This window comes from Salvelinus namaycush, chromosome 29, assembly GCF_016432855.1.
Source record: "Salvelinus namaycush isolate Seneca chromosome 29, SaNama_1.0, whole genome shotgun sequence".
Lineage (NCBI taxonomy): Eukaryota > Metazoa > Chordata > Actinopteri > Salmoniformes > Salmonidae > Salvelinus > Salvelinus namaycush.
This window is the reverse complement of record NC_052335.1, coordinates 31,178,342-31,191,793: the sequence shown is the minus strand read 5'-3', so window position 1 is coordinate 31,191,793 and position 13,452 is coordinate 31,178,342. Positions and strand designations below refer to the sequence as shown.

The following is a 13,452-nucleotide window of genomic DNA, read 5'->3' as shown; positions in this document are numbered from 1 at the left end:
GGAAGGAAACTGATCAGGTATTTCACCATGAGGCCAATGGTGATTTTAAAACAGTTACAGAGTTTAATGGCTGTGTTAGGAGAAAACTGAGGATGGATCAACAACATTGTAGTAACTCCAAAATACTAACCTAAATGACAAAGTGAAAATAAGCAAGCCTGTACAGAATAAAAATATTCCAAAAACATGCATCCTTTTTGCAATAAGGCACTAAAGTAAAACTGCAAAACATGTGGCAAAGAAATTAACTTTGTACTGAATACAAAGCGTTGTTTGGAGCAAATCCAACAACACATCACTAAGTACCACTTCATATTTTCAAGCATGGTGGTGGCTGCATCATTCATGTTATGGATAAACTTGTCACTAGGGATTCATTTTTATTTTTTATTTTTAGGATTACAATAAACAGAATAGAGCTAAGCACAGGCAAAATCCTAGAGAGAAAGGCTGGACAATAACCTGTTGCTGACCAAGACGACATTGAATGTTCCTGAGTGGCCTAGTTACTGTTTTGACTTAAATCGTCTTGAAAATCTATGGCAAGACCTGAAAATGGCTGTCTAGTAGTGAGCAACAACCAACTTGACAGAGCTCAAAGAATTTTTAAAAGAATGTGCAAATATTGTACAATCCAGGTATGCAAAGCTCTAAGAGATTTACCCAGAAAGACTCACAGCTGTAATCACTGCCAAAGGTAATTCTAACTTGTATTGACTCAGAACTGAAAATACTTATGTAAGTGAGATATTTCATTTTCAACACATTTAAAAACATGTTTTCACTTAGTTATTACGGGGTATTATGTGTAGATGGGTGAGAAAAATAAATGTAATCCATTTTGAATTCAGGTTGTAACACAACAAAATGTGGAATAAGACAAGGGGTATAAATATTTTCTGAAGGCGCTGTAAATGTGGTTCCTTAGACTCTAAACACCTCCCAGGGTGTTGTAAGATCTGATCGTCTGTGCAGCACATCTGTAACGATGACCTGGAACACCTCCATACTCAATCTCATTGTTTCAGGTACAAAGATTATTTGTACTCGTTTGTTTTTCCGGGAGTAGGATATGTCTTTCATTCCCTCTCATTCATTCCCTCTCATTCCTCCCCTCTCTCACTGCCAGTCCTGGTCCTTTTCATCTTCTGTCTCTGAAGGCACACCCTCATCACTGACCTCATCCTGTTCTCCTGCTCCATTCCCACCCCCGTTCCCATTCTGCATAACCTCTGCTGCCTCCCTGGCCCGTGCCTCCGCCTCAAACGCCCGCTCCTCCTCCTCTTTGAGTTTGAGTGCGGCTTCCTTCTTCTCCCGCTCAGCGTGGCTCTTCATGTGGGCGCTGCGGCTTTTCACCTTGTAGAACACCCTGGAGGTCAAAGGTCAAATAGATACATGGACAATTGAACCCAGAGAGCTATATAGAGAGAGAGACCTATGGCTCTGATGGAACCTACAGCCACACAGGTGACGTTCCAGGTCACCTATTTTTGCAGTTGTGCATCTCAGAAGATTGCTAAAGCATATCAATGTGGTTACTGAGACGTAAACTCTTCTCCAGGTGTTGTAAGATCTAATTACCTGTGCAGCGCGACTGCAACTAAGACAACCTGAAACGCCACCAATGGCTATTGTCTTCATTGTTGCCACACTGGTCTGAGATATCTCCAGCGAACACTGGTCTCTAAGAGAGATGCCTGGTTTATAATACGCTTGGTCAATCCCTGTCTTTCACCGTTTTCTTTCACTCAATTAAAAATTGGCGGGGAAAAGTATTAATGTGTGTCTTTTTGCAGATCATCTAAACATAATCTTAAAGGGACACACACACACACACTGACCTGCTACACTTCTTGCAGGGGAACACGCCCTCTGGGTCACCGGGGGGCTTTGGGGGCGCTCTGCTCTTCTTCCCCGCCTCGGGTCGAGGTTTTCTGGCTGCAGAGGGAGGGGTTGGATGGGGAGGACCAACCTTGTGTACAGCAGCCTGGTCCCTGTGCCCTAGCACTACTCCTGTCTGGTGGGCCAAACATTACATCATTGTTTTTGTCTATTATACCAAATCAAAATCAAATCGGTCATATACGCGTGTTTAGCAGATGTTATTGCGGGTGTAGCGAAATACTTGTTAAAAAAAAAACATAAAAAATAATACTGGAAAGTTTCCTTAGAGCTAGAAGCACGGCAGCCCTCTGTTGGTGCCATTTTTTCCAGAAAGTACCAGTGTTGTACTGTCCTGTTGGTGAATCAGTCTGTTAAACCAGTGTTGTACTGTCCTGTTAGTGAATAATTGGTCAAAGGACATATGATAGCAAGTATAAATAGATATGGGATAGATTTAAACATGGTACAATGAGGTTTAAAAATAATTTTAAAAATGTAATTTCAAGTGAAAATGAGCACTTACATTGTCGTGAGCCTGTAGTGTCTGAGAAACCCTGGACTGGTTGCCATCTTGACCCCTGTCACATGACCCTTCCCACTTCCTGTCAACTTCTTCCTGACTTGGTTTTGATCCCTGAGAGCTCTGTGAAAAAGAGACAAATAACACAATAAATGGTCATCTTAATAAAATGTTATTTTGTAATGTAATGTTAATATATCATTTTACGTACTCATGAACGACTTGTTTTATAATAAACTCAACAAAAAAAGAAACGTTCCTTTTTCAGGACCCTGTCTTTCAAGGATAATTCGTAAAAATCCAAATAACTTCACAGATCTTCATTGTAAAGGGTTTAAACAGTTTCCCATAATTAATGAACATGCACCTGTGGAACGGTCGATAAGACACAAACAGCTTACAGACAGTAGGCAATTAAGGTCACAGTTATGAAAACTTAGCACACTAAAGAGGCCTTTCTACTGACTCTGAAAAACACCAAAAGAAAGATGCCCAGGGTCCCTGCTCATCTGCGTGAATGTGCCATAGGCATGCTGCAAGGAGGCATGAGGACTGCAGATGTGGCCAGGGCAATAAATTGCAATGTCCGTACTATGAGACGCCTAAGACAGCACTACAGGGAGACAGGATGGACAGCTGATCATCCTCGCAGTGGCAGACCACGTGTGACAACACCTTCACAGGATAGGTACATCCGAACATCACACCTGCGGGACAGGTACAGGATGGCAACAACAACTGTCCGAGTTACAACAGGAATGCACAATCCCTCCATCAGTGCTCAGACTGTCCGCAATAGGCTAAGAGAGGCTGGACTGAGGGCTTGTAGGCCTGTTGTAAGGCAGGTCATCACCCGCAATAACGTCACCTAAGGGCACAAACCCACCGCTGCTGGACCAGACAGGACTGGCAAAAAGTGCTCTTCACTGACGAGTTTTGTCTCACCAGGGGTGATGGTCGGATTCGGGTTTATCGTCGAAGGAATGAGTTACACCGAGGCCTGTACTCTGGAGCGGGATCGATTTGGAGGTGGAGGGTCCGTCATGGTCTGGGGCAGTGTGTCACAGCATCATCGGACTGAGCTTGTTGCCATTGCAGGGAATCTCAACACTGTGTGTTACAGGGAAGACATCCTCCTCCCTCATGTGGTACCCTTCCTGCAGGCTCATCCTGACATGACCCTCCAGCATGACAATGCCACCAGCCACACTGCTTGTTCTGTGCAGTTCTCCTGCAAGAAAGGAATGTCAGTGTTCTGCCATGGCCAGCAAAGAGCCCGGATCTCAATCCATTGAGCACATCTGGGACCTGTTGGATCGGAGGGTGAGGGCTAGGGCCAATCCCCCCAGAAATGTCCGCAAACTTGCAGGTGCCTTGGTGAAACAGTGGGTAACATCTCACAGCAAGAACTGGCAAATCTGGTGCAGTTCATGAGGAGGAGATGCACTGCAGTACTTAATGCAGCTGGTGGCCACACCAGATACTGACTGTTGATTTTGATTGACTCCCCTTTGTTCAGTGACACATTATTGCATTTCTGTTAGTCACATGTCTGTGGAACTTGTTCAGTTTATGTCTCAGTTGTTGAATCTTGTTATGTTCATACAAATATTTACACATGTTAAGTTTGCTGAAAATAAACACAGTTGACAATGAGAGGACGTTTCTTTTTTTTGCTGAGTTTATTTGTTTTCAATAACTAAAGCCTTACCTTAACATCCACTACTGCCTCTGTGTGTCTATCTGCTGGGGACTCTGCAGGTCCGTAGGTAATGCTTCCCCTGCGACTGATCTTCACCTGTTTCTTATGCATGTAGTAAAACTCCACACATTGTGCCACTGTCTTTGTTTGCACCTATATACGGAAAGACAAAACACACAGCGACACAAATAGACAGTTATTAAAAGGTTATTAATTTCTTATAGTGTTCCCACTGTTTGCCCAGGTGGTACTGATTCATGCCATGTGGTGAAACCGTCATGATTGACATGGCCTGGTTAGAAGTGAGCGTACCAGTTTCTGCACCATGAAGAAGTCCTTCCTGTAGGTAGAGATGCCTTTATTGAAGAAGCGCTTCTCTGAGGGAGTCCAACTGTCTGATCCTGGGGGGGGATTATTCACCATTCTGTCAATGAGGCCTCACAGTGTGTGTGTGTGTGTGTGTGTGTGTGTGTGTGTGTGTGTACCGGATTGAGGGGTGTGTCATGTGTGTGAAATGTGGAAGTGAATGAATGGCACCACCCCCCTCCATTTCCCCTTTAACAAGCACATTTTTGAGAAAGAAGCAATTGAGGAAACAAAATGGCTTCCCCACCTGAGTAGTGATAGTCCGCCAGGTGGTGGCCATCGGAGAAAACGGGCTCCTTGAGCAACAGGAACGCCAGGGTCTCCTGGGGAGAGCAACACAATTCATCACCAGGCCTATCTAGTGCACTATTTTGACCAGGGGCCATAAGGCTCTAGTAAAAATAAACACTATAAAAAGTTAATAGGGAGCCATTTATGAAACCTGGGAGAAACTAATTTGCCACAGAGGGGATTATCGTGGTATCACTGGGTTAAATCACTGGGTGAGTCACTCTACTCACAAGGACATTGCCCCCGCACTCATGCAGACAGTGGAGGGCCAGCTCCTGATTGGTGCCACCGCCGTACAGAGCGCTGGAGCAGGCCAAGCTCATCAGGTCATCCACTAGGGGGAGAGAGTGAGGCAATTTTGAGGTAGGAAGACAGGGACGGAGAGGAGGTGCAGGGACAGAAAGAGAGGGTGGGGGAGAGAAAGAGAGAGAGCAAGTAGAGAAAGACAAAAAAAGAGACCGAAAGCAAAACGGTCAACATTTGGCGCTACTTCAGGACGTCACAGCCCAAGTTGTTCAAATGTGCGTACTTCGACTTCCATACAAAAACTTTTTCATGTCAGCTCTGTATGCCTCACACCACAGAGCCATGCCGAGCTGAGCCGAGCCGAGCCGTACTGAGCTGGCCTGACTATGCATTCAACATAGTTTCTAGAACCACGCCAGTACAGTATGGTTCGGGTTGTCCCTATTCTGTGAAAACGGTATTAGATTACTATAGCTTTGAGTCAGAGGCAGTGTAATTACCGGTCTCCTGCTCTGCGTGGCGTAGCAGGGACGCCTTCATGGGGAGCCAGACCAGGTCAGCCTTGTGCTGGTCCCACTGGGTCAGCGAGCGGTCACACTGCAGCTCTGGTACCTCCGCCTGGTACTGTAGGCCAATGTTAATACGCCTGCGGGGTGGGGAGAGGGAGGGAGGGTCGGAGGGAGGTAGATGGTGGGGAGAACGAGGGAGACAGAGAGCGGGTGGAGCGAGAGAGATTGTGGGTTTGATTCCTGGGGCCACCCATATGTAAAATGCATGCATGACTGTAGGCCGCTATAGATAAAAGCGTCTGTTAAATGGCATATATAGTATAACTGCATCATAATGCATTACACCGGAGTTCAGTGTTACAGAGGTTGGTACTCACGGTTCAAAGCTGACAGGTGTGGCGTCGGTGATCAAAGGGAGGACTGGGGGTGTGATGTCTGTAGAGCTGGCTGTAGAACACAAATGAACACAGCACCTTTAGGACGCTACCATCTGGACAGAGGTATATAGAACAGAGAGACCATCTGGACAGAGGTATATAGAACAGAGAGACCATCTGGACAGAGGTATATAGAACAGAGAGACCATCTGGACAGAGGTATATAGAACAGAGAGACCATCTGGACAGAGGTATATAGAACAGAGAGGACAGAGAGACCATCTGGACAGAGGTATATAGAACAGAGAGGACAGAGAGACCATCTGGACAGAGGTATATAGAACAGAGAGGACAGAGAGACCATCTGGACAGAGGTAGAGAGACTATAGAACTTGATCTGATCTCAGAACGCAGGAAGTCATGGGGCCATTTAACTCTGGAGGACTGTGGGCAAGCGTTCCTAATGGCACCCTATTCCCTACATAGTGCACCGCTTTTGGCCAGGGTCCATAGGACTGGTCAAAAGTCATGCACTACATAGGGAATAGGGTGCCATTTGTGACGCATCCCACACTTTAAGCGCTGGTTTCAATGTTCAATCGCGATTTCCCCATTGAAAATGCTTTTTTAGTCCAGGACTAGACTTAACTACTGTCTGGGAAACCAGCCCTAACCAGCCCTGGACTACTGACAAGAGAAATACATTGTGACAAGGATGCATGCAGTGCATAGGAAAAGAAAGGAACAGATTTTTATTTTACGTAATAACAATAGAGGTAAGGGACATCTAGGAGAGAGAGGAAAGAAAAAGAGAGAGACGGAGGGAGGGAAAGAGAGAGAACGATACAGCGAGACTCCTCGAGCTTCCGTGACAAGACTTACTGGCTCGCAGAAGGCTGCGCGAGGCCGACTTGGGCGTGTTGGGTGGCGGCTGCAGGGTCTGGTTGCTGGCGGCGATGGAAGACAGGAAGGTGGAGAAGTAGAGACCAGAGCCCTCGCGCACCGGCGACAGGATGGGCGGCGGGGTGTAGGGCGGCAGGGTGAAGTGGTGGTCGGGCAGGCGGATGGGCGACCGCAGGTGGCTCTGGTAGGGAGTGATGGCGGAGTAGACCGAGGGGGCGATGAACGTAGCCGGTTTGGGTGGCGGGATGAAGAGGGGCTCGGGACGAGGCCGCCATTTGTGCTTGGCTAATTTCCCATCGTCGTCCTGACCAGCATCGCCCTCCCCGTCCTGGTTGGGTGAGATGATTGTGAGGAGTTCAGTGATATTTCAGAGAATGACAAGGACAAATAGACAAACAACCAACTGCATTGGTTCAGTGGAAGGTGGGAGGGAGATTATGACTTGTGTGGGGAAGTCACCGGCGGGATTAATGAAGTCGCTAAATAATAACATTGTGAAACCACATTGAATGTTTTTGGCCTCTACTTCAAAGTGGCTCCATTGAGTCCTATTTTTTATTTTATTTATTTCACCTTTATTTAACGAGGTAGGCCAGTGGAGAACAAGTTCTCATTTACAACTGCGAACTGGCCAAGATAAAGCAAAGCAGTGCGACAAAAACAACAACACAGAGTTACACATGAGATAAACAAACGTACAGTCAATAGCACTATTGAACGATAGCGCATGACAACCCAACCCATTGTGGAGTTAAGGCCTAATTTCTACATACTAAAACATGTCCCCCCAGCAGGTCATCATATCTGGGTTCAAATAGTATTTATTTTTTTCCCATATACTATAACTGTGCTTGATCGAGCTTGCCTGGCTGGCACAACAGAACAAACAGAATAGTCTAAAAAGGGCAAACCCCCACCCACCTGGAACTCCAGGCAGGCTCGAACAAACACTCAAAGTATGTGAAAGAAAGCAAATACTATTTGAACCCTAGATTGTGTTCATTAGGCACCAAAACAGAAGACAACAGTGAGGAACTATGTGGACTTGTTCAACAAGGAACACTAAAATGCTAAAAAACATTTATACTACGCCTTGCCTAATGAATACAACCAAGGTCTGCATGCCACAGGACCTACCGGGCTGAAGCTCTCCGAGAGGGAGTTCCTCAGTGAGCGGCGGCTTGCTACAATGACTGAGGGCTTGTGTTGGGGCTGGGGCAGGAGCAGGGCATGCTGGCCCGGGGGGCGCCCGTGAGGCCAGGTGCCCGGAGGGGCTGTCTGACCCTGGCACACTGGCACGGACACGGGGATAACCAGGGGCACCATACCAGCTTGTCTGCCCATAAGACCCTCCTCCTGCTGCTGCTAGAGAAAAAGAGGGGGGGGTAGAGGGGAATAACAGATATAGAAATAAGTAGAGAAAGGAGATAATATAGATAATATAGATATTATATAGATAATATATAATATAGACAATATGTAAGGGAGTAGAATAGAAAGTGAAAGTAAATATGGCAAATAGTAAACTTTCCATTCTACATGCTTGACAAATGAAATGAAACCCCCGCAGCAATTGTTCTTCTCAGACTGTAGGTATGCATGTCACAGACAATTTATGGACATTGCTTAAAGGCAGTCTTCAGTGTTGCAAGATCCTGTTTCACAAATAGAATCAAGAAAGCACTGCACGCGTCGTATGAACAACCAGTTACTTATAAGCAGCAAATAGTTACTGTCAGCTTACAAAACGTATTGAAAGTCCGGAACTAGTGAAAATACACAACATTAGCAACTACATTCAAGCCAGGCCAGAGAAATACTTTTGAAATCTAATTCAAATGACTCCAGTAAATGCCTCAAATCTCAATTCTGCACCATTGAACTCCACCCCACCCCACACGGCCAACTCAGCAGTTGGGCTTGTTCTTCAGAAATATTAAAAAATATATTAAAAAAGAAGCTCAACCTTGGGATTGCGAATAACAGTGGTAGGACTGTTTTCTTAAGGCACCTGGTTGGGGAGAGTGTGGAGGAGTGGGAGTCTGCAGGCTGTGGCTCCAGGCCGCAGCCCCTCCCTGGCTCAGCTGAATGGCTGGGAGGGAGAGTCCGGAGCGACTCCAGGCTGTAGCCACGGCCCCTCCCTGGCTCAGCTGAATGGCTGGGAGGGAGAGTCCGGAGCGACTCCAGGCTGTAGCCGCGGCCCCTCCCTGGCTCAGCTGAATGGCTGGGAGGGAGAGTCCGGAGCGACTCCAGGCTGCAGCCGCGGCCCCTCCCTGGCTCAGCTGAATGGCTGGGAGGGAGAGTCCGGAGCGACTCCAGGCTGCAGCCGCGGCCCCTCCCTGGCTCAGCTGAATGGCTGGGGAGGAAGAGCCCTGAGGAATGTAGAGGTGTGCAGACATGTATCTGCTTCAACAGTCTGCACCCAGCACACAGTTTCTCTCTCTGCAGTCTGCACCCAGTCTCCCCCCTGCAGCCTGCGCCCAGCACAGTCTCTCTCTCTCTCTCTCTCCCCCTCTCTGACGATTTATTCAATAATCAACATGTTTTGCCTTTAAAAAACAAGTCCTGAAAAAATGCAGCTGCTTTAGTGGGTGTGCCTAAGGGAAACGTCAACATCATAAATTCCTGACAGCAAGGCTAGGAATCACTCTTTTCTCACAGAAGTACAGCATAAGGGGAAGTCCTGCATAGAAACCATGATGTTCCTCTTGGAAGAGGAACAGAGTGTTGTAGTGGTCACAGTGGAAGCAAAGTAGGGGAAAGACACAATCAGTTTTCCTGTCATCCGAGGAACTCATCTAAATTCAATAGTCAGGCTGCTGTGTGTGATAATTCAGCACATGCAGAAAGATGAAATTAGGAATATATGTATAATTATTTAACTGCGTGTACTGTACAAGTGAGCGAAAATAGCAGTAGAAGTATTGTGGTCTGTTAATTTACTCCAATCAGGGGAGGGGTGGTAGGATTCAGGAGTCACATTATTACTACCTTCAGGAAATACACGAGGTATTTAATCAACATCCTTATTTCCCTGGCCCATTGTGTAGGCCTTCGCGTACAGCGACAATTTTGAACACTTGCTGTTCAGAGGTCTATGTGAATGATTGTTTTTTGTGTGTTTCTTTAAAGGAGTCTGGCAGACCCACACCTTTTGTATTTTGTGTTTATTGGACCGATGATAGAGAGGAAAGTTGATAGGAGGACAGTGCTAGAGCAGTGGGTCAGAATCAAACCAATGCTTGCAGCGGTACACAGTACATGTGATCCAGACGCAGGGGCTTAGACCGCTGGACTAACCTAGGCCACTATGTGAGTTGAACGTGGAACAGGTTTTAGGCCTGGTTGAACTAAACAAAAGAGTGTAAACAAACCTTGGCCATCTTGGAGGAGGGCAGTGATTCCCTCTCGGAAGCCTTCTGGGCCAGAGTCTCCAAGTTGATCTCTTTCGACGCCCTCCTCCTCCGGCGGGTACTCTGGATAACCCCCCCAGTCGGCCCCTGTCTCCCCCCCCCTTCTCGTCTGGCTACCACACCGTTCTGGGGTACCTCTCTGAAGGTCTGGTTCCAGGGGGATAGTGAGGGAGGGTCCACGAGTGGTGATAGCCCGTCTCTGGAGAGGCGGCGGGAGCGACGGGGGGCAGCCGGAGATGCGTCTGAGGGTGACATGGGGTCCGATGTGAGTTTTGGGGGGCAGGGGTCGGAGGGTGTGCTTGATGGGTCAGTGGACGGGGTCTCTACATCCGGTGTATGTCCCAGTCCCTGAGTCTCCACAGACAGAGGCATGTCCTTCTGAGGGGTTGAGGGGCTAGCTCTAGATGGACAGTTGTCAGGGGGCTGGTTATAACTCAGGATGTGTTGGTTTGGCTGTGGCTTTTGCTGAGACTGCGGCTGCAGTATTTCCTGCGGTGGTAAACTGTGTGGCGGTTGAAGCTGCTGCTGGTGCATTTGTTGCCGTTGCTCCTGTTGTATTTGCTGCTTGTGATACTGCTGATTCAGCTGCAGTTGGATCTGATGCTGTTGCATTTGGTGCTGGAGCTGTTGCTGCAACTGGTGCTGCTGTTGTTGTTGTTGATGATGATGCTGCTGATGTAACTGTTGTTGTTGCTGCTTCTGCTGTTGTTGTTGCTGCTGTTGCATCTGAAGCTGCATCAGTTGGTGTTGTTGTTGGGTTTTTGGCTGCTCGTTGTAGCTCAGGTTGGGGATGGCCTTGGTGCCCCCCTGGAACACCGGGTAGTACCCAGACGGAAGGTGCTGTTTGGTGGGTCCGAACGCCAGCTGGATGGGCTGCATCAAGGACCCTGGTTGCATGGTGGGGTGAGAGGAGGGGGCATGGGGGGGCTGAGCCTGGAGATCTACACCTGTATGGCCCTGCTGGAAGGCCTGGAGCTGGGCTTGACGCATGGCGGCTGCCGCAGCTTGCTGCCCCCACTCTAAGCCCCTAGCCTGGGCTTGAGCTTGGGTTGCCTCCCTGTAAACCTCCAAGGAACCTGGAGCCTGTTTCTCTGCTGGCCCCATCTGCAGAGCAGCTCCTCCATCGTGGCTCCCCTTGGGGAAGGCCATCTGGACCCTAACGTTGTTCAAGCCGTCCATATACGGGCTAAAGTTCTGCCCCCATGAATTGGTTGGCAGGGGTCCAGAAGCATCCTGAGACCAGCCAGCGGCTTGGATGTGGTCCTGGTGCATCCATTTGACAGAGGCAGTCTGCTGATAGTGTGCACGACTTTGGGGCCCCTTCTCTGGGTTGAAGACCCCAGAGCCGTGGCCTCCAGGCTCCCCTACCCTGTGAGCAGACTCCAGAGCCGGGGGGCCCATACCGCCATAGAAGACATCCCCCGCGTGCTGCACTGTGGGCTCCTTCATGGCAGCTGCAGCCCGATGTTTGCCCCCACTCTTATCAGGGATCACTTTCTGCTGGGGAGGATGACTCATACTATAATCATCAAGCTAAAAAAAAAAAAAACTAAAACAGCGGGGGGAAAAGTTGAGGTCCTTTATATATATCCCCAGTCACTTGAGTAAAAAACAAGGACGAGGCCAAGTGTTTCTGCCTAGACTGCCTCGGTCTGGGACCGTTGTGTCCTGCTTTGTTTAACGGCGAGAACAGAGGAACTCGGGAGGAAACATAAGTCCGACAGGAAAGAGTAGAGGGTGGAGAACACACACCTCCTCCCTCAAGTCAGATCTGAAGAAGTTTGCTGCTGTTAGGGGTCACAGCGGCCCTGGATCCCCAGGTGTACTTCATTCATGTGTGGGGCCCTGAAAGATAGAGGATGAGGGAAATGACTGGTAAAATATGTGTGAAGTAAGTTTTCAACAAGCATGTGTGCAGGACAGGCCTGTTTGCTTGGCTCAGAGGAAAGAACTAGGCTAATTATATTTAAAGTAAAATACGTTCAGAGAGCATGCACTGTACAAGTACTGTGGAAGCAAAGTATTAATAACGCTGAAATACTTCCAAATCCAATTAATATAATGACATCACAGACACAAAAGTAGTCGTGTCGGCCCATTATTTACAGACCATAGATGTTGGTTTCGACTGTGATAGTAGCAGGCAGCGACAGTTTGAGGCGTGGACTGTACAGAACTGCCATTTGACACAACGAGAAATACAGGAAGCGAGAGAAAACAAGTAGAGTCGCTTTCCACCCCCCTCTCGGAGCCCCCAGTCCCAGCCAATTGGATGCAAATTTTAGGCCACCTTTTGTGTTGTAGTAAAGTATTATGTTGCCACACTGTTGCCTTCGCAAATTACATACAGTAACAATCTGCGCAATAAATATTGCCAGACCACTAAAATCACATCGTGGCTTCATTAAAGTCAAACTAAACCTACAAAACACGAAGTGCATACTCCCATGGGATTGTGTTTACAATTGCAACTTCTCCATGTTTTGCGATCATGTTGATCGACAACACACGTGATATACCATTAATTAAATGAATTGACACTTACTGTTTCAATATCATTTTATGTATATGACAGCGAGTTCTACGGAGCCAATTTCCTCTGGGCCAAAGTCGAATGCATGCAGCTCCATTACGGGATCGTGCGCAACAGATAACATATACTTCGAGTTCGACAACTTTTCTTCAGGCCATAGAGTAAACAACTTGCATCGAAACCATTCAAACACGGGATATGGGATGTTTGTTGTTCAATCACAAATCCAGGTAAGTACAGTGTCTACAATGTTGCACACTGTGAAATAATAACACACTTTCAGGAAAACATGTCCAGCAACTTTCTCCCCGCATCGAGTGTGTACGTACATAAACCACTGATCCCGTTGGGTATGATCAAAATGTCACGTACATTTGGTTATTTGCGTATTTTTCATAGATCTGTCTGTGAAATGCATTGGCTCTATTGCATTCACTGATACGATCAGACTACACATAGCATTTATAAATCTGTGAAGCTGCGCCAACGCATTAAAGTTCTGAGCTCGTGAATGCTCCGCCTCACTCTTTAACCGCTCAACTGACGTCTGCTATCCAATCCGATTGTCTGACCACGCCTATATCCATATCCTTATAAGGTTGTCCCACTGCTTGTGGCATCATCCAGTAAATTGCAGCACACTCTGGCAATGAGGGGATTCGATTAATCTGGCCTGGGCGCCATGGTAGGCGTGTTTTGCACAGGTCG

General features: G+C 47.5%; 1 protein-coding gene across 2 annotated transcripts; it reads right to left on the bottom strand.

Annotated features, from left to right (window-relative positions):
- Positions 1 to 598: 598 nt before the first annotated feature.
- mideasa (mitotic deacetylase associated SANT domain protein a) lies at positions 599 to 13,259 on the bottom strand. 2 transcript variants are annotated; one of them, XM_038968795.1, is made up of 13 exons: positions 12,757 to 13,259; positions 10,173 to 12,056; positions 7,936 to 8,163; positions 6,778 to 7,126; positions 5,896 to 5,965; positions 5,510 to 5,655; positions 4,994 to 5,097; positions 4,720 to 4,795; positions 4,419 to 4,507; positions 4,116 to 4,259; positions 2,408 to 2,527; positions 1,842 to 2,017; positions 599 to 1,369 (listed from the first exon to the last, which is right to left on the bottom strand). In XM_038968795.1, the coding sequence occupies exons 2-13, from the start codon at positions 11,727 to 11,729 to the stop codon at positions 1,120 to 1,122; spliced, it is 3,309 nt and encodes a 1,102-aa protein (XP_038824723.1). In that variant the 5' UTR covers positions 11,730 to 12,056; positions 12,757 to 13,259; the 3' UTR covers positions 599 to 1,119. The 2 variants fall into 2 exon arrangements, with proteins under 2 accessions (XP_038824723.1, XP_038824724.1); XM_038968796.1 differs by having other exon boundaries at positions 7,936 to 8,160.
- Between the last annotated feature and the right edge of the window lie 193 nt (positions 13,260 to 13,452).

Coding starts and splice junctions, on each gene's coding strand:
- mideasa (XM_038968795.1), bottom strand. CDS start 11,729: ATGAGTCATCCTCCCCAGCAGAAAGTGATCCCTGATAAGAGTGGGGGC. Junction 7,127..7,935: donor TCTCGGAGAGCTTCAGCCCG/GTAGGTCCTGTG, acceptor TCACCCAACCAG/GACGGGGAGGGCGATGCTGG. Junction 1,370..1,841: donor CCCTGCAAGAAGTGTAGCAG/GTCAGTGTGTGT, acceptor TTTGACCTCCAG/GGTGTTCTACAAGGTGAAAA.